General features: G+C 39.9%; 1 protein-coding gene across 2 annotated transcripts in view; it reads left to right on the top strand.

Moving 5' to 3' along the window:
• LOC137634669 (ferritin light chain-like) overlaps window positions 1–20,655 on the top strand; it is a 23,608-nt gene that overhangs the window by 1,056 nt on the left and 1,897 nt on the right. The window contains exons 1-5 of one of the 2 annotated variants that reach the window (XM_068367146.1): window positions 3,554–3,750; window positions 4,933–5,035; window positions 6,088–6,227; window positions 10,064–10,234; window positions 16,045–16,185. In XM_068367146.1, the coding sequence (XP_068223247.1) occupies window positions 3,718–3,750; window positions 4,933–5,035; window positions 6,088–6,227; window positions 10,064–10,234; window positions 16,045–16,185 (588 nt within the window). In that variant the 5' untranslated portion in view covers window positions 3,554–3,717. Of the gene's footprint in view, window positions 1–3,553; window positions 3,751–4,932; window positions 5,036–6,087; window positions 6,228–10,063; window positions 10,235–16,044; window positions 16,186–20,655 lie in introns of those variants that run through there. The other variant, XM_068367147.1, reaches the window with a different exon arrangement.

Here is a 20,655-nt window from a genome sequence, read left to right as displayed (position 1 = left end):
TCGATTAAAAATGGACATCAACTAATCTCAACTTCTCCCCCCCTAACCTAACTTACGAGCTGTGTCCCTGCCTACTTACCTAAGGGGGGGGGGGGGCTAACACTCCCTGTGACCCTCATTACACTTTATCCGTAATCATACATGAAGGTGGCCGCTATCATACATACACCCCGGAATTTCAATCCATTAATCAAATTAACCCCCTTGGTATCCACACTTCACCTTCATGGAGGGTGATTGGCTTAAAGAATTAAAGATTGCTCATGAATGGCAGGGGCAAGGGACAGCGACGTTCCTCTATCGAACAGGATAACGCCCTAGAGACTGACCTTATATACATATGATCAGTGCCCCCTCTCCACCCAAGCTAGGACCAAGGAGGGCCACGTAAAGGCTGCGGATTTCTCAGCAAATAGACCTATAGGCTCCCCCAAGGATGGTGAGGTTGCAGCGACCAAAGAAACTAACGAGTTTGAGCGGGACTCTTACCCCAGTCTGGCGTTCACCAGCCAGGGATGTTGCCACATCGACCCCAACAATTCCATGTTTCTAAATGGGCTTGGTCTATGCATGCTGTAAGGTGACTTAGTGTACACTGCAGGGCATAAGAAGAAGGGGCCTCCCCCTTTTCTGCTATTGAACAATTGGTTCTTTACGACGGTAAGTCGCACCCACATTTTCTCTTCCTGTTGGAGAGTCTTGCCCAATCCATCACTGAGTACGAAAAAAGATGCAAGGTTACACACTACTTTGCTATCACTTCGGCTGCTTGCGATTGCAAGGATCTTGGCGAGTACCACCATACATGCTCACAGTCGCGTATTCCTATGGGGGGGACAATTTCACATGTTCACAAGCTCGTTACAGTTCTAGAAGGTTTTCATGCACTCTTTAAGAGAACGCCATCCTGCATGTTCGCAATCTCGTGCAGCATCTGACTGCTTTATTTTCACTTGGCTGTTCGCAATTGCGTTCATCTTTGGAACGTCAAACCACATGCTCGCAATTGCTAATACAGTAAATACAAAAATGCCACCTTAACTGCTTGCCATCGATTGCGCACCTCCTCGCCTACTCGCCATCTATCATGCACTTCCTCGCCTGTTCGCTATCGACCGTGCACTTCCTCACCTGCTCACCATCGACCGTGCACTTCCTCGCCATCGATCGTGCAATTCCTCGCCCGCTCGCCATTGATTGCTCATCTTCCCGCCTGCCCGCCATCGATGGCGCACCTCCCCATCGATCACGCGCCTCCCCGCCTGCTCCCCATTGATGGCACGCCTCCCCGCCTGCTCCCCATCGATCGTGCACCTCCCCGCCTGCTCCCCATCGATGGCGCTCCTTCCTGTCTTCTCGTCATTGATTGCGCACCTCCCCGCCTGCTCGCCATCGATCGCGCACCTCCCGCCTGCTCGCCATCAATCGCGCACCTCCCCGCCTGCTCGCCATCAATCGCACACCTCCCCGCCTGCTCGCCATCGATCGCGCACCTCCCCGCCTGCTTGCCATCGATCGCGCACCTCCCCGCCTGCTCACCATCGATCGCGTACCTCCCCGCCTGCTCCCCATCGATCGCGCACCTCCCCGCCTGCTCGCCATCGATCACGCACCTCCCCGCCTGCTCGCCATCAATCGCGCAGCTCCCGGCCTGCTTGCCATCGATCACGCACCTCCACGCATGCTCGCCATCGATCGCACAACTCCCCGCCTGCTCGCCATCGATCGCACACCTCCCTGCCTGCTCGCCATCGATCACGCACCTCCCCGCCTGCTCGCCATCGATCGCGCACCTTTTCACCTACTTGCCATCGATCGCGCACCTTCCCGCCTGCTCGCCATCGATTGCACACCTCCCTGCTTGCTCCCCATCAATCGTGTGCCTTCCGCCTGCTCGCCATCGATCGCGCACATCTCCACCTGCTCGCCATCGACCGCGCACCTCCTCGCCTGCTTCCCGTCGACCGCACACATCCCCGCCTGCTCGCCATCGACCACCCACCTCCTCGCCTGCTTGCCATCGACCGCGCACCTTGCCATCGACCACGCACCTCCTCACCTCCTCGTCATTGACCGTGCACCTCCTCGCCATCTACTGCGCACCTCCTGGTCTGCTGGCCATTATTATTATTGTTTCAACCCTATTTGGAAAAGCAAGATGCTATAAGCCCAAGAGCTCCAACATGGAAAAATAGCCCAGTGAGGAAAAGAAATAAGGAAATATATAAATATGAGAAATTATTAACAATTAATAGAATATTTATAAACTGTAACTGCATCAAAACAGATATTTCATGTCTAAACTATAAAAAGACATATGCCAGCCTGTTCAACTTAAAAACATTTGCTGCAAGTTTGAACTTTTGAAGTTCTATCGATTCAACTACCTGATTAGGAAGATCATTCCACAACTTGGTCACAGCTGGAATAAAACTTCTAGAATACTCTGTAGTATTGAGCCTCATGACGGAGAAAGCCTGACTATTAGAATTAACTGCATGCCTAGTATTACATACAGGATGGAAATGTCCGGGAAGATCTGAATGTAAGGGATAATCAGAATTAGGAAAAATCTTATGCAACATGCATAACAAACTAATAGAAGGATGGTGCCAGAGATTAATATCTAGATCAGGAATAAGAATTTAATAGACATGTCGGTTTCCTTTGCCCGAGTGAGGACTGGGAAAGACCAGGCAGTGGCTACTAATGGTCCCGGCAGGTAGACGTCTGCCCCCATCCAGAGCCTGCGAGGTAATTTAATTTGGTGCCCAGTAATGAAAACTACCTAGCAAGGTTTAAAGAACTTCCAGCTTATGACCGACGTCTCCATGAGGGCACCGAATGTTTTATTTCATGCTGAAGTCTTAAACCACTGTAATACATACATATACATACATATACCAAGGCACTTCCCCCAATTTTGGGGGGTAGCCGACATCAACAAAGAAACAAAAACAAAAAGGGGACCTCTACTCTCTACGTTCCTCCCAGCCTAACAAGGGACTCAACCGAGTTCAGCTGGTACTGCAAGGGTGTTCACGAATTGATAATGACAGCAGGCCATTCAAGCGATCGAGACTATTGACTAAAGAATGTAAAAGTATTTATTTCAAAATCTACGGTATTCTTTATGTTTGGTATTCCTACATAAATGATTTCTTCTTTGGGATGTCCAAAGGAATGACTAACCACCTCATTTGATTAGGGTAGTTTATGTAAAGGCTCTTATGAGTTGCAAAGGGAAAATAGAAATCCCAAAATGAATTTTATATTTACTCTTATCAATTGAAATAGATAATTTTTAAATTTGAGTTCTCACTGATATACTTTCTGTTTAACATGCAGATTGGTATTAGTGATGAAAAGTCAAATGTAGCCGAGCGAAATATCATCCTTCTAGAATAATGTAATAATGATTAGAATAATAGTGATCTTTGATATCAGTCTATATCTTGAAGTGGCCCTTGGTCTTATCATTCCACATCACAGATAATGCATAGAATTATCTATCGGTGAAATTATCTCCTTGAGAAACGTGGAAAGATTCTTTGGCCAGTCTTCTGACACCTTTGGAAAGATTCTTTGGCCAGTCTTCCGACACCTTTGGAAAGATTCTTTGGCCAGTCTTCTGACACCTTTGGAAAGATTCTTTGGCCAGTCTTCTGACACCTTTGGAAAGATTCTTTGGCCAGTCTTCTGACACCATAGTTCAAGATGATCCGTGTACTTCTACAATTTGGCAAAAAGGTGAAGTGTTAGAATTTATTAGGCTACAGTTCCCTTTTTCTATTTAATTACCTGTTACCACGTTAGGAAGATAGTTTTATGTGAATGAAAGATTTCTCTTCATACTTAGATCTCAATGCAAGGGGTCTTCTATAGAAGAATGAGTAACTACAGTTAGATGTTTAAATGAAATATTTAGATTGTTGAAAGACCTGTGGAACATGGAAGGTTATAAATTATGCCTAGTTCAGCAGTTTGTGTGATGAATGAGTTGGGTTAGATTCACACGAGAGGATTTTTTGCACGGAAGGAGTTTCTCTCGGTACGAGGCCTGCCTTGACGAGCTCACTCCAGGTTTATATTAGGAAAAATACAAATTATTATTGAGTTTGTCATATTTAGATGGTTGCAGTCTAGTATATGGAAGGTTATTGGGTTAGATTCACACGAGAGGATTTTTTCTGCACGAGAAAGAGTTTCTCTCGGTACGAGGCACCTGTCTCCACGAGCTCACTCCATGTTTATATTAGGAAAAATACAAAATATCATTGAATTTGTCATATTTAGATGGTTGAAGTTTAGTATATGGAAGGTTATTGGGTTAGATTCACACGAGAGGATTTTTTCTGCACGGGAAAGAGTTTCTCGGTACGAGGCGCCTGTCTTCACGAGCTCACTCCAGGTTTATATTAGGAAAAATACAAAATATTATTGAATTTGTCATATTTAGATGGTTGAAGTTTAGTATATGGAAGGTTATTGGGTTAGATTCACACGAGAGGATTTTTTGCACGGAAGGAGTTTCTCTCGGTACGAGGCCTGTCTTCCCGAGCTAACTCCAGGTCTGTATTAGTTAGAAAAAATACAAATTATCATTGAATTTGTCATATTTAGATGGTTGCAGTCTAGTAAATGTAAGGTTATATATTATGCCCAGTTCAGCCGTATGTCTGATGAATGATTTGGGTTAGATTCACACGAGAGGAATTTCTCGCACGGGAAGAGTTTGTCTCGTTAAGAGGCCCGTCTTCACGAGCGGATTTTCCCCGAATGGCCTGGTAATTTCTATAAGCCCCTACTATGGAACAGTGAGAGGAAAAGTCTTCAACGTATCTACTATAAAACATACTATAAACAATACCTTGAAATCGTAAATTTCCCTGGCGTTGAAACCACTTTACTAAGTCATTTTTATTCCCGCAGATGCGCCTGTTGCACATTAACATCTGTATCTTGCTGGTGGCTATTTCTGTCATCCATGCCCAGCAGAGCTCCGGGTCAATCCGGCCCATTTTGCCAGTTGGAGGTAAGCAATACTGTTTAGTCCATTGATGCTGTAAGCAATTTTATAGTTTAGATAGGTAAATTTAGATATAATGTACACTAACAGTATTGAATGTTATACAGTATTACTAGATGGGAACAACTATACTCTGATAGAAACCAGATAAAAACAATATTAGCCAGTACTTAGTGGGTTGATTATCTGAACCAAGGCAATGGCAACGAGTTGTTAGGTTAGGAGTTAGCCCACCTACGGCAACCCATAGTCGCGATTCTCTCATTGCACCTGTTTCTGTAATCTAACCCTCGCGTAAAACAAGGGCTAACTGTAATATAGTTTACTAGATATAATTGTTACAATTAAATGCTAAATTTGCTACATTGGATGACTACATCAATATAATTATAGAATCATCACCAAAGTAATGGAAGGTCGGGAGAAATTATCATAGAAATATCACCTTGCAGATTAACACTTTTACCCCCAAGCTATTTGGAACTTTCCAACCTTTAACCCCCAGGTATTTTTTTTTTTTTTCAAGCACATTTTACATTATATTTTTTTTAAATTGCTGTAACAGCCTTAATTTTCATCATAGAGAGGTCAGGTTGGTCTCATTCTCTTGCAAAATGCCTGAAGTTCCTCATAAAATTATCAAAAATATGCAAAAAAAAATTGTAAATAGCAGTTTTTTGCAAGGACGTACCGGTACGTCCATGGGGGTAAAGGGATGAGTTTTGTGAAACGTACCAGTACGTCCATTGGGGGTAAGAGGGTTAACCCTTTAACCCCCATTGGACGTACTGGTACGTCCTTGCAAAAAACTGTTAATTATATTTTTTTTTTGCATATTTCTGATAACTTTATGAAAAACTTCAGGCCTTTTCCAAAAGAATGAGACCAACCTGACCCCTCTATGACAAAAATTAAGGCTGTTAGAGCAATTTAAAAAAAAAAAAGATGTAGCGAAATGTTTGAAAGTTCAACATAGCTTGGGGGTAAAAGGGTTAAGTAATGGAAGGGCGGGATAAAGCTTTTAAAGAGACCTGTTCTTATGATGAGAGTTTTTTCAGCTCCTCGAAGTCCCACTCCCGTGAGTGCCAAATCTGGAAAGTTTCTGGGTCATAGAGAGGAAGACAAGGACTCCAACAGTAAAATGTTCTTGGACTTGATGAAGAAACACTTTGATTTATCGATGGATTATCTCTTGACAGTAAGTATATTATTATTCTTAAAATTTATAGAAAACGGAGATAGGGGAAACTTCACAAAAATCTGGTCGGTTGGGAGGAGATCACAGATACTCCTAAGAAAAATGTTCTTGGACTTGATGAAGAAACACTTTGATTTATCGATGGATTATCTCTTGACAGTAAGTATATTATTATTCTTAAAATTAATAACACGCGGTAAGCACAAATGATCATGGACACAAAAAGAGAGAGCGCGGCGAGATGTTGATCACGTCGCGACCAGAAACTTACTGACGATTCGACGATCTGAGCTAGCACGCTTCCCGACCCCGGGTCGCCTCAGGGCACATATCACACTGCCTGAGGTTGACCCCTTAGAAAACGGAAAGAGGGTAAACTATACAAAAAGCTGGTCGGTTAGGTAGAGTTACCAGTAACTCCTTAGAAAGTAGTTCGAGGTAAGTACTGTTAGGAAAAATACAGATTACTTAAAATTTGTGATATTACTAACTTGGCTACAACCGTATTTGGAAAAGCAGGATGCTATAAGCCCAAGGGCTCCAACATGAAAAAATAGCCCGGTGAAGAAAGGAAGGAAGGAAATAAACTACAAGAGAAGTAATGATTGGTTATAAAGCTGTGAAATTATAACCCTTTTAATATTTAGGCTACTGAACAAACTGTTGAGATTATTGTACCAAAAAAAAAAAAAAAAAAATTCTACGTAGAGTTGACGAGGTGAATGTAATATATTTTCATTATCCATGAATTGGGAGGTATATGGCAGAAAAAAATTCATATTCTATAATTATCCTTTCCTCACTGGGCTATTTTTCCCTATTGGACCTATAGCATCTTGCTTTTCCAACTAGGGTTGTAGCTTGGCTAGTAATAATGATAATAATGAAATACAGGAAGAGGGAATTAGCTTTAGATACCTGGTATTAACCCTTTTACCCCGAGGCTATTTGGAACTTTCCAACCCTTAACCCCCAGGCATTATTTTTTTTTCAAGCACATTTTGCAATATATATTTTTCAAATTGCTCTAACAGCCTTAATTTTTGTCATAGAGAGGTCAGGTTGGTCTCATTCTTTTGGAAAATGCCTGAAGTTTCTCATGAAATTATCAAAAATATGCAAAAAAAAAAAAAAAATATGTAAATAGCAGTTTTTTTGCAAGGACGTACCAGTACGTCCATGGGGGTAAAGGGATGAGTTTTGTGAAACGTACCAGTACGTCTATTTGGGGGTAAAAGGGTTAATATACTGTAAAGTCATTATAGATACATTAAAGTAGCAGATATATCTATTTCATAGAAGATAGATCACTGTACTCTATTGGAATTTATATGGGCGATTTGAATTTTGTTGATTGTTTAGATGCGTCCCCCCCATAGAAATTACATATAGAAAAACCGTACAGTATGATTTAAAACACTGTAAAAATTACTCAAGCTCGTTGATAAATAACACTTTCAGTACTACATTTTTATTATTGTTATTACTAGCTAAGCTATTATTATTACTAGCTAAGCGACAACCCCAGTTGGAAAAGCAAGATGCTATAAGCCCAAGAGCTCCAACGTGAAAAAAAGGCCAGTGACTAAAGGGAATAAGGAAATAAAGAAACAATATAAGTAATGAACTATTAAAATTAAATATTTTAAGAACATTAAAACAGATATTTCATAAAGGTTTAAAGGTCGCTCATAAATGGCATAGGCAAGGGACAGTGACGTTGCCCTAGCAATCGGGACAATGCCCTAGAGACTGACCATACATTATATGACCAGCGCCCAAGCCTCCTCACCACCCAAGCTAGGACCAAGGAGGGCCAGGCAGTGGCTCCTGATAACCTAGCAGATAGACCTATAGGCTCCCCCAAACCCCCACAACCTTGGCTCACAAGGATGGTAAGGCTGCAAAAACTACTGGCACTAATGAGTCTGAGCGGGACGAACCCCCGACTGGCAAATACCAGGCAGAGACGTTACCAATCAGGGCACTTATATCAGCCTGTTCAACTTGAAATAATTTATGGCAAGTTTGAAATTTCGAAGTTCTACTGATTCAACTACCCGAGTAGGAAGATTATTGCCATTAACCCTTTTACCCCCAGGCTATTTGGAACTTTCCAACCTTTAACCCCCAGGTATTTTTTTTTTTCAAGCACATTTTGCAATATATATTTTTTTAAATTGCTCTAACAGCCTTAATTTTTGTCATAGAGAGGTCAGGTTGGTCTCATTCTCTTGGAAAATGCCTGAATTTTTTCAAAAAATTATCAAAAATATGAAATAATAAATTTTTATAGCATTTTTTTGCAAGGACGTACTGGTACGTCCATGGGGGTAAAGGGATGGCCTTTGTGAAACGTACCAGTACGTCCATTGGGGGTAAAAGGGTTAATAAACTAAGGATACATTGCTAGGTAAGGTAAAGTGACTGTAGTTAAATAAAAGGAGACAGTGCAGTGGTTATTTAACATAAACAGCTATGATAAATGTTAATGCTATGATTATGTGAAATTTCTAGTCATGTTTACATTGTTGAATAATTGGTTAGGTTTTTGTACCGCTTATTGAAATTATTATTTCATAGCCGAGCATATATTGTACAGCACTAATTAAATTGAGGCTCAATACTACACAGTATTCTAGAAGTTTTATTCCAGCTGTTACCAAGTTGTGGAATGATCTTCCTAATCAGGTAGTTGAATCAGTAGAACTTCAAAAGTTCAAAGTTGGAGCAAATGTTATGTTGACCAGCCTGACACGAGTCTCTTTATTGTTTATATATGACATATCTATTTTTGACGTTAATAGTTTATATATGACATATATATTTTGACGTTGTTACTATTTTTTGAATGATTTATTGTTAGTTTGTTCCCATCATTTATTTATTTCCTTATTTCCTTTCCTCACTGGGCTATTTTTCCATATTGGAGCCCTTGGGCTTATAGCATCGTGCTTCTCCAACTAGGGTTGTAGCTTGGCTAATAATAATAATAACTAAGTAGCGAGGCTTAATTTCGTTACTACAGATTTTTGCTAGACGTGGACTTTCTTGTTCCCTTGCTTGAGGGTACACTCGAGCACACTACTGTATTCTATCTTATTTCTCTTCCTTTTGTTTTGTTAAGGTGTTTATAGTTTATATAGGAAATATTTATTTTAATGTTGTTACTGTTCTAAGAATAATTTATTTTTCCTTGTTTCCTTTCCTCATTGGACTACTTTCCCTGTTAAGAGCCCCTGGGCTTATAGCATCCTGCTTTTCCAAATAGGGTTGTAGCTTGGCAAGTAATAATAATAATAGTGGAAGGGTGAGATTATCTTGTAAATAGTTCATATTAGTTATGGCTATTAATATCTAATAGCTAAGCATACATTGTTGAAGGTATTATAGGCGCTGTTGGTGTATAGCCTACCTATATTAACCCTTTTACCCCTAAAGGACGTACTGGTACGTTTCACAAAAGCCATCCCTTTACCCCCATGGACGTACCGGTACGTCCTCGCAAAAAAGTGCTATAAAAATTTTTTTTTTCATATTTTTGATAATTTTTTGAGAAAATTCAGGCATTTTCCAAGAGAATGAGACCAACCTGACCCCTCTATGACAAAAATTAAGGCTGTTAGAGCAGTTTAAAAAAAATATACTGCAAAATGTGCTGGGAAAAAAATAACCCCTTGGGGGTTAAGGGTTGGAAATTTCCAAATAGCCTGGGGGTAAAAGGGTTAAGCAGGCCATTTCCCCTCGTGTGCAAGATTAGAAATTTTTTTCTTTATGTATACTTGTGTATAATCAAAAGTATGCTTACTCAATGTTGGTACAATTATCTTTCGCAGAGCAAGCAGTATGGTAGCCAGTATGTGCAGCGCCCCGGTCTTGCAAAATACTTGGACGAGGCCAGTAGCCGTCATTGGGAAGAAGGAATGAACACCCTCAATAAGTACTTGCAGCGTGGTGGAAGCATTAGTGAGGAGAGCTTCAAGCCTGCTTTTAACATTGAAGGAAAGGTTGGTGAAACCATTTCTTGGAATGGGCTTGTTCATTTTCTTTTAACCCTTTTACTCCCAAAGGACGTACTAGTACGCTTCACAAAACACATCCCTTTACCCCCATGGACGTACCGGTACGTCCTTGCAAAAAAATGCTATTTACGATATTTTTTTTTATTTTTTTGATAATTTTTTAAGAAAATTCAGGCATTTTCCAAGAGAATGAGACCAACCTGACCTCTGTATGAGAAAAATTAAGGCTGTTAGTGCAATTTTGAAAATATATACTGTACCGCAAAATGTGCTTGGAAAAAAAAATAACCCTTGGGCGTTAAGGGTTGGAAATTTCCAAATAGCCTGGGGGTAAAAGGGTTAATTGTTGAATGCAGAAATTAGGAAAGAAATTGTGCTCGGGTAAATTGCAGAATTTTGTAAAGAAGTTGTGCGAGGAGGTTAGGGTGATAAATAATTTTACACAGTTGAAGTGTATCACACAATTATTTAATTTTTGCATAAATAAAAAATGCAAAATTTATAGTCACTTTTATAAAGAACGTGGAAGAATGTGGTTAAACTTTTTAAATTTAAACCTATTTTGGAAGCACTGCATCACTGAAATTTTTTTATTTGGTGTTTAGTGATTACAGTATGAAAGTTTATCGTGGGAATAAAATTAAAACTTTTATAGATGACAAAATAATTATGGTAATTAATGGTTCATTTTAAGTACCATAATTCATGTTGTGATGAAATTCGCTTGTCTCAGAAATAATGATGCTGCATTTCACAGTTTTTTTTTATAACTTTAAACATAAAATCATACATACATACATACATATACCAAGGCACTTCCCCCAATTTTAGGGGGTAGCTGACATCAGCAAAGAAACAAAAACAAAAAGGGGACCTCTACTCACTACGTTCCTCCCAGCCTAACAAGGGACTCAACCGAGTTAAGCTGGTACTGCTAAGGTGTCACAGCCCACCCTCCCACATAAAATCATATCATCAATAAAATGAACATAAAATCACAACAAAAACTATATATTCTACCTGAGGAGATAGTTTGTTCCTGCATTACACTTTCTTGGTATAATCTAAACTCAAAATTTGTAGTTCTGCAATGCAGTAGCTTGCATCGAAACTTGAAGAGATTTTTCAGTTTTGCCTCCTTGGATGTAAGCAAATGGCTTCCGCCAGGTTTTTGTGGAATCCACTCTATACTGTATAGTTTACATCCTTTTACTACAAATGCATTCCTTTTCAAAGTCTTTTATATTGTCCTTCAGTCTGTAACTGGACTTAATGGGATAAGTGGGTTTTATAAAGCCTACTTCAATCCATCGTGTGCGTGGCCGTTGCAAAGCCACGACCACCCAAAACAATATACCCAGCTACTGGCATTCTGTCGTTTCCTCCACCCTTCTTCATCTCTTTAGATAGGAGGCTGATGGCTAACGACAGAACCCAATACTCGGACACGAGTGGGCGCCGACGACGACGACTTCAATCCATCAAATCCTCTCGTATTGAGATTCCCTCCACCTCACTTAATTCATAATCCTTTACTTTCCACACCATGGTGCTGAAATACCTCATCTATCCAGTGTCTAACCTCTGTCCCAAATTTTACAATGTCTCAAAGAATCTTGTAAGATATGTGCATTTGAAAAAAAAAAATTGTGGTATTCTTCTAATTGATGATTGTTAACAACCCCTCCATTATTTATATATAGATGTTAACATAAAAGGTCAAAGGTTATCACGATCTCAACGCTCTTCTCCACGAAGACGTCATAACTCTAGGCCCTCATGCTCAAGAGACCGAAGGTTATCTTGGTCTCGGCGTTCTTCTTGAAAATGTAAATTATCTACGAATTTGTCATCTCTCTCATCTGTGTCTATATTGGTGGTGCTAATGCATCTTGGATCCGCATCAATGGCTATTTTGGTTACAGCTGACCTTGGGTTTAAGGAATTAGTTTTCATCCGACATCCGAAGTAATGTAATAAGACTTTATTTAGTAGGTTAGTCGATCCTGCTTCCCTTTACCTTTGGAATAGCTGCGAGTCCCCTTATGTGGTCTGCTCCGAGTTTTTGTATTTAATCATTTTTGTTTTAGAGGTACGAGTTTTCATTTACATTAGTAAAATAAGGGCCTCTCGAAGTGGTCTTACGGTCTATTGTGCCCTGTTTCAATGTATAATCTCGGGCTTTGATTAACCCTTTTACCCCCAAAGGACGTACTGGTACGTTTCACAAAAGCCATCCCTTTACCCCCATGGACGTACCGGTACGTCCTTGCAAAAAAATGCTCTAAAAAATTCAGGCATTTTCCAAGAAAATGAGACCAACCTGACCTCTCTATGACAAAAATTAAGGCTTTTAGAGCAATTTAAAAAATATATACTGCAAAATGTGCTTGGACAAAAATAACCCCCTGGGGGTTAAGGGTTGGAAATTTCCAAATAGCCTGGGGGTAAAAGGGTTAAGTACACGTTCTTTAAATTATAATTACATATGCATTCAATATACAACTTTACCTTAACTTTGCATCGATAAATGCAAGTAGTTTATGCTTGAGGGGCAATATATTCAACATATGCTTCTTGTTTTAAATATGGCGACGATATTGCTACAATTGTTTTGAAGACTTAAGTCAGCGTTACCAGATTGTGAGATCCCAAATTCCCCTGAGAAGGATGAAAATACAATATAATGAACTTGAATGAAAATAGAAAAAACCGTTAGTACGTTTCTTTCAATGCTAAATTTTGTTTTATTCATGGTGTAGCATATATTTGTATCAAGCCTGATAAAAACACCCACTATAGTTTGAAAAGAACGTTGGTGAAATTTATCCACCTGGCAACACTGACTTGAGTTAGCAATTAACAGACGACAAGCACACTATACCATCGCCATCTGTTGTCGACCCGCCCTACTAAAGCGGGCAAATGCTCGCAAAAATCCAAGCGACGTTCCTCTCTTCCCTTTACTGTCTTTGGTTGGAAATATTGATGTCTTGATAAGAGAACATTTCTTTTTTATTGTACATCAAAAGTGTAAATCCTTGTTTGCCTAATGAAATCTACTGGAAGTATTACAGAATTGTTTTTAGAGAATGTACAACTGCTCTTACACAAGTATCATATCTTTTCCCTTTCTCCTTGCCTTCATAGCCCTTGCTAATTGGCAGATCAGTTCCTTATATTTTGCTTTTTGGATCTGCATGCTTCCAGTACAGCTGGTAGGTCACGGTGCCTAATCTGCGCTTCAGATCTGCATGCTGCCAACACAATATGATAGCGGTTAACGCTCTTGGTTCTTCTACCACCATATTACTGGCACCTGCTTGCTTGAGCTTCCATCAGTTTTAACTTTCACATGGTCCTTTGCTAAGTGACCCGACTTGTGACTCACAAAACATACCTAAACTCTTTTCAGTCTGCTTCTGCTCGTCTGTCTTTTGATCCATTTCTCTGTTTATCCCCTTAATACTTCATTGGCATCTGGCACTCCATTATGCTTATCCCAAGAGGTGACACCTTGGCCAAACCAGTACAGTTTTCATAGACTTGATCTTATGCATAAGTCTGCTTAACCACTAAATTCTTTTCCGTATCCAGTCATTTCAATACTGTACATCTGTTGGTATAGCTCTGTATTCTTGCCACAAACTGATGTGCTGTGTACTCTCGCCTCGCTTTTGTCTCGTGAAATTTCTTCCTAAATCCTCCAGTCTACTTCTATTTACTATTTGTTTTTAATATTTGTACGGTTAGCTTACGATAGTGTTACGATAGTGTGACCTGTTATTGGTCTTTGAGGCATAACCTCAGGTTTGGTATCCAACTTACTGAATGAATTACTCTAAAGAAGCCTCATTAATAAATGGCCCATGTACTAAGCTTTGATATATTCAAGCTTGGACTGGGAAAAGGGTTATTCTTTGTCATCAGTTCTGTTTGATAAATAACATTGTAGTACTTACAGATGAGGATTTCTTGCTGTATCATTTGTGATTTAGGGGATTCCACAGTAACTACAAAGATCCTTTGTTTTACCTGACTGTTTTAGACAGGGTAGCAGCAGTAGGGGATTCAGCATTATGAAGCTTCATCTGTGGTGGATAATGTGGGAGGTTGGGCTGTGGCACCCTAGCAGTACCAGCTGAACTCGGCTGAGTCCCTGGTTAGGCTGGAGGAACGTAGAGAGTAGAGGTCCCCTTCTTTGTTTTTGTTTGTTTTGTTTCATTGTTGATGTCGGCTACCCCCCAAAATTGGGGGAAGTGACTTTGGTATATGGATGGATGGCAATTGTTGGAATACAATGTCTCCAACGTGCATGAAATGTTGAATTACGATACGTCAATATTTATTGTATTTTGGATCTCCGAAACACTAAAGAATGTGTTCAGTTGATTACCACCATTTAAAGACTAATGTTTGGTTATCAGATACGACTTGAAAAGAAACTTTTATCTCCCTTTCTCAATTCAAATTCATCCATACCAAAGGAGTTAGAAAAGCTCTCCTTGGCGAGGCAAGTCACTCATGGACTTGACCCATTATTACTACTGTGTAGAACAATATTATTTTTTAACCCTTTTACCCCCAATGGACGTACTGGTACGTTTCACAAAGCACATCCCTTTAGCCCCAATGGACGTACTGGTACATTTCACAAAACACATCCCTTTACCCCCATGGACATACTGGTACGTCCTTGCACAAAACTGCTATTTAAATTTTTTTTGGGATATTTTTGATAACTTAATGAGAAACTTTAGGAATTTTCTAAAAGAATGAGACCAACCTGACCTCTTTATGACGAAAATTAAGGCTGTTAGAGCAATTTAAAAAATATATATTGCAAAATGTGCTTGAAAAAAAAATCCCTGCGGGGTTAAGGGTTGGAAAGTTCCAAATAGCCTGGGGGTAAAAGGGTTAATTTTTTGTATGGTTTTACTGTGCTGTATTGCAATTGCATTCACCAATGAAATTAAAATGTATAGATTGAGGGATCAATTAAACATTACCACTAATCTTAGACAAGTGTTAAATGTGTCGCACAATAATTGACTTTTTTATTACATGAAAGTAAGAATAATAGCAAGAATCTTAGACGTGTTAAATGTGTTGCACAATATTTGACTTTTTTATTACATATGAAAGTAAAAAAATAGCAAGAATCTTAGACGTGTTAAATTTGTCGCACAATATTTGACTTTTTTATTACATGAAAGTAAAAAAAATAGCAAGAATCTTAGACAAGTGTTAAATGTGTCCTACAATATTTGACTTTATTACATATGAAAGTAAATAAATAGTAAGAATCTTAGACGTGTTAAATGTGTCGCACAATATATCACTTTTTTATTACATAGAAAAGTAAAAAAAATAGCAAGAATCTTAGACAAATGTTAAATGTGTCGCACAATATTTGACTCTTTTTATTACATGAAAGTAAAAAAAATAGCAAGAATCTTAGACAAGTGTTAAATGTGTCGCACAATATTTCACTTTTTTATTACATATGAAAGTTAAAAAAAATAGCAAGAATTTTAGACAAGTGTTAAATGTGTCGCACAATATTTGACTTTTTTATGACATATGAAAGAAAAAAAAGTAGCAAGAATCTTAGACGTGTTAAATGTGTCGCACAATATTTAACTTTTTTTTATTATGTATGAAAGTAATAAATAGCAAGAATCTTAGTGTTAAATGTGTCACACAATATTTGACTTTTTTTATTACATATGAAAGTAAAAAATTTGTTCTTGTGGTTTTCTATTGAAATGAAATGCCTTTCTTTTTTCTTATAGCCTGAACTAACTGGGTCAGACGCTGAAGGGTACATCGCGACATTGAAAGCCATGTTAGACGACTCCAAGGAAGTGACCAAGAGCATGAATCAATTGCACCATGTGGCAGGAAAAATCCTCGATAAAGGTGGTGATGCTGAGGTAAGTGCTTTACACGGATCATTGATAGTACACTCCAAAATCAAACCATTGTTCTCTAGTCTTGGGTAGTGCTATAGCCTCTGTACCATGGTCTTCCACTGTCTCAAGTTAAGAGTTCTCTTGCTTGGGGGTACAATTGGGCACACTATTCTATCTAATTTCTCGTTCTCTTGTTTTCTTAAAGTTTTTATAGTTTATGTAGGAAATATTTACTTTAGTGTTACTGTTTTTAAAAAAAAACTTTTTATTTTTCCTTGTTTCCTTTCCTCACTGGGCTATTTTCCATTTTGGGGCCCCTGGGCTATTAGCATCCTGCTTTTCCAACTAGGGTTCTCTTGCTTGGGGGTACAATTGGGCACACTATTCCATCTAATTTCTCGTCCTCTTGTTTTGTTAAAGTTTTTATAGTATGTAGGAAATATTTACTTGAGTGTTACTGTTTTTAAAATGTTTTATTTTTCCTTGTTTCCTTTCCTCACTGGGCTATTTTCCATTTTGGGGCCCCTGGGCTATTAGCATCCTACTTTTTCAATTAGGGTTGTAGCTTAGCAATAATAATAAGGAAAATCTTTCTTCCTTCAACATATTAACACGTCCAATTTTTACTATTTTATTAGGTAATTGATTTGTGCGGTACTTTATAACCCTTTGAGAGCTATCGGATGTATGTTATGTCCAGATATTTTTATTCCCTTAGGTGCCATTGAACATATTTTATGTCCATTCTTACCAATTTATTTCTTTATAAATTATGCAAATGAAAATGTTCTTCCCTGTGAAATTCTGTATCAGTTGAAAGGAAATTTATTCAGCCATAGGGTTGGAAAGTCTTTGAAAGTCATATTTCTGGGCTCAACCTGTGTCGCTCCGTGAAATGCTCCTTGAAGCACCATTTCAAAGGTATAAATACTGCTAAATATACCAGAGAAAAAAGTTGCAGGGAAAGCTAGGAATATATCCAGCTCGCTCGCCCCTAAAGGGTGTCGGTATTAAAACTTGCAGTAGCTGTAGTGAATGACACCTCGTAGTAACGGGGGATTTTGAGGAAGGAGAAGTCTAATTGGAGAGGGATCTCTCTCCTCCAGTTTTAATACCGACACCCTTTAGGGGTAAGCGAGCTGGATATATTCCTAGCTTTCCATGCAACTTTTATCTCTGGTACATTTAGTAGTATTTATACCTTTGAAATGGTGCTTCAAGGAGCATTTCACGGAGCGATACAGGTTCCTCGCCCAAAAATAGATTTTTCCTTCGTCAAAATCCCTTTGAGGTTTTGTACTTGGATGAGTAAAGTAAAATCTCCCCTCAAAAAAGGGGGCTTCCATTCGAGTGCTAGATGATTTGGGGAGGGGTCATTAAATAATTTTGTTCCTGTGCTGATGCCAACAATTGTCCTTTAAGAAGAGTATGATTTCGGCAAAGCTGGAAATGGCCGTATAAACACTTAACGAGATAATTTGATTGTTGTTGCTGGTAAGTGGAGAGTAGTCCTTGCCCACCTGACACAGCACAACCTTCACTCTGATTTCGGCTGAAGTGCAGTACAGGAATACTGTACTTCTATGCTGTTTCAAGAACTGGTTGTTTTGAAATTTTTCTTTATCCTTCAGATTTGCACTTTTGGCAATTAAGATTCCTCCCCAGCAGACGTGTGGCTGTGCCCTAGGAAACCAGGCTCAGGTGTGGCAGATGCATGAGGAAGCCTTTTGTGGATCTGTATTAACTTTGTCTTTTGCAGGAGCCATGACTGTTTACAGTCATCCCTGTGTGACTAGTGTAGGTCGTGGTTTCATTTGCAGTTGGCAGAGTAGAGGAAAGAGAAATCTAGGGTTGATTCTTCGGCTTCGGCTTTGCAACGCCTAAGCTGTTGCTAAAGCAGTTTTAAACAGTACAGTATCTCCGTTTTCTCTTTTGGAAGTTCGAAGCCTGGTATTTCTCCTTTGGGCTCCTGTGGCAGAATTTAGGAAGCAGGGAGGAAAAAGAAATCTAGGGGTGATTCTTCGGCTTCGGCTTTGCAACGCCCAAGCTGTTGCTAAAGCAGCTTTAAACAGTACAGTATCTCCGTTTTCTCTTTTGGAAGTTCGAAGCCTGGTATTTCTCCTTTGGGCTCCTGTGGCAGAATTTAGGAAGCAGGAGACAGTGACTTGCACTCAGGGCCTTCTTCAGAGGGAGAGGAAGTGTATCCCTTTTCCCTGGCTGATGTAATATATAGCTGCTTCTCTTGCGATGACCTTCTGAGACCTTCTGATTTTCTGTCGGACGATGATGTGTTAAGACCTGGATCTGCTGAAGTTTTGACCTGGCTTTGGTATCGATGAAACCCCATCAGCATAGAAGCTTCTGGAGGTGCTGTCTGACCCGAGGACTTTGAAGACTAAGCGTCCTGCGCCCTCCTATACGGGTGTTCCACTTTCAGAGGAGTCGTAGAACTACATCTCCCCCCCCCCCCCTCCCAGCATTCTTGTGTCTATAATCTTGCAATTTGCAGATCCTAAAAGGAGGAAGTAGTAGTCATTGAAGTCCAGGAAGACCTTTTGCCTAGTGTTCCTTGGGACTCTTGACAGATCTCAACCTCGCACATGCAAGCGATGAGAGCTTCCCGCACTCGAGTTTAGGGTTGAAGATCGTAGATCTCCTTGCAATAGTCGCCGTCGTCATCAATCATCTCCACAAGATGGTTCTTCACGTTTCCGGTCTCCTCGCTCTAGTACAATATGTGATCACAAACTCTAGTTTCTCCGGGGAAACTAATCGGTGTTCCTACCTTATGACAACAGACAACACGAGACCTTCCAACACACCGATAGCCTTCCATGCACCGAGATCTGATGTGCTGAAACCAGTCTACATCACAAGGTCTTTCCTTGTGACGGGACCAGTCTCTGACTCTTATCTTAGAAAGTGTCCACATAAGGTTGGCCAGGGCACCAGCCACTCGTTGAGATACTACCACTAGAGAGTTATGGCATCTTTTGACTGGCCAGACAGTGCTACATTGGATCCTCCTCTCTGGTTACGGTTCATTTTCCCTTTGCTTACACATACACCGAATAGTCTGGCATATTCTTTACATATTCTCCTGTCCTCATACACCTTGCAACACTGAGGGGCATATTCTTTACATATTCTCCTCTGTCCTCATACACCTTGTAACACTGAGATTACTAAACAATTCTTCTTCGTCCAAGGGGTTAACTACTGCACTGTAATTGTTCAGTAGGCAATTTCCCCTTTCTAAGGGTAGAAGAGATTCTTTAGCTATGGTAAGCAGTTCTTCTAGGAGAAGGACACTCCAAAATCAAACCATTGTTCTCTAGTCTTGGGTAGTGCCATAGCCTCTGTACCGTGGTCTTCCACTATCTTGGGTTAGAGTTCTCTTGCTTGAGGGTACACTCAGGCACACTATTCTATCATATTTCTCTTCATCTTGTTTTGTTAAAGTTTATATAGTTTATATATGAGAAATTTATTTTAATGTTGTGACTTCTTAAGATATTTTATTTTTCCTAGTTTCCTTTCCTCACTGAGCTATTTTCCATTGGAGCCCCTTGGCTTACAGCCTCCTGCTTTTCCAACTAGGGTTGTAGCTTAGCAAATAATAATAATAATAATAATAATAATAATAATAATAATAATAAAGAGGAAGCTGGAATAGGTGATATCCCGGGACCATTCTTAGTACCCATACAGGCCCCAAGATTACTTGTTGCCTTAGCGCCACCCAGCCCTAGACATTAACATTAAGTGCTGGCTCCTCAATCAGTGCCAGACTCTCCTGTTCACTCCTTGGAGGGTAATGCACCTAGTGATTTCTCAACCTCCAAGGGCACGAGAGGCATGGGGAGTTGAGTCTTTGAGGGGAAGTCCCACTGTCTGTATGCCCCCATGCCACTCAGCGAATACTCCAAAGGGAAGGCATCTACCGAGGTTTGTCGATCTCCCCCTTTTTATGAGTCTCGGGAGATTGTCAATCCTACGCTCAGGTCCTGTATCAGCAGAAGCTGAGAATACAGTGATGCAGTGAACATATATCAAAGTCCTTGCATTCCTTCATGAATTCACTAACCTCTAGGATACTACCATGGTGCCTTTCAAGGTAAGGATGACAGCCATTGATCAGTGCTTTGGTGCTCCGCGAGGGAGGGATGACAGCTAATAAATGGCCCTCCATAGCTCCAAGGGTTTAAAATACCATACATTCAGGTATATCCTGTATATAGTTCTAACATATTTGCTTACTCATTACTTCTTAGGGACCTGGAATAAAACCTACAATGTCTTTATGCTCTGTTCATTAGGAGTATAATGTGTTATCAGTCATCACTTTCACTGCTGTACAGGAAAAAGTGCATTAATATGTGGGTTAGTAAACCAGCCAGTTTGATCATAGGGACATCCTCCCTCCTTAGGATAGTTCCCCTATTAAAGGACGATGGTTCCTGTTTTCATAGGAATAAATCACAAATTTTA

Source organism: Palaemon carinicauda, chromosome 45 (genome assembly GCF_036898095.1).
Source record: "Palaemon carinicauda isolate YSFRI2023 chromosome 45, ASM3689809v2, whole genome shotgun sequence".
NCBI classification, from domain to species: Eukaryota; Metazoa; Arthropoda; class Malacostraca; order Decapoda; family Palaemonidae; genus Palaemon; species Palaemon carinicauda.
Note: the sequence above shows the minus strand (reverse complement) of the source record. Positions and strands in the feature narration are given on the sequence as shown.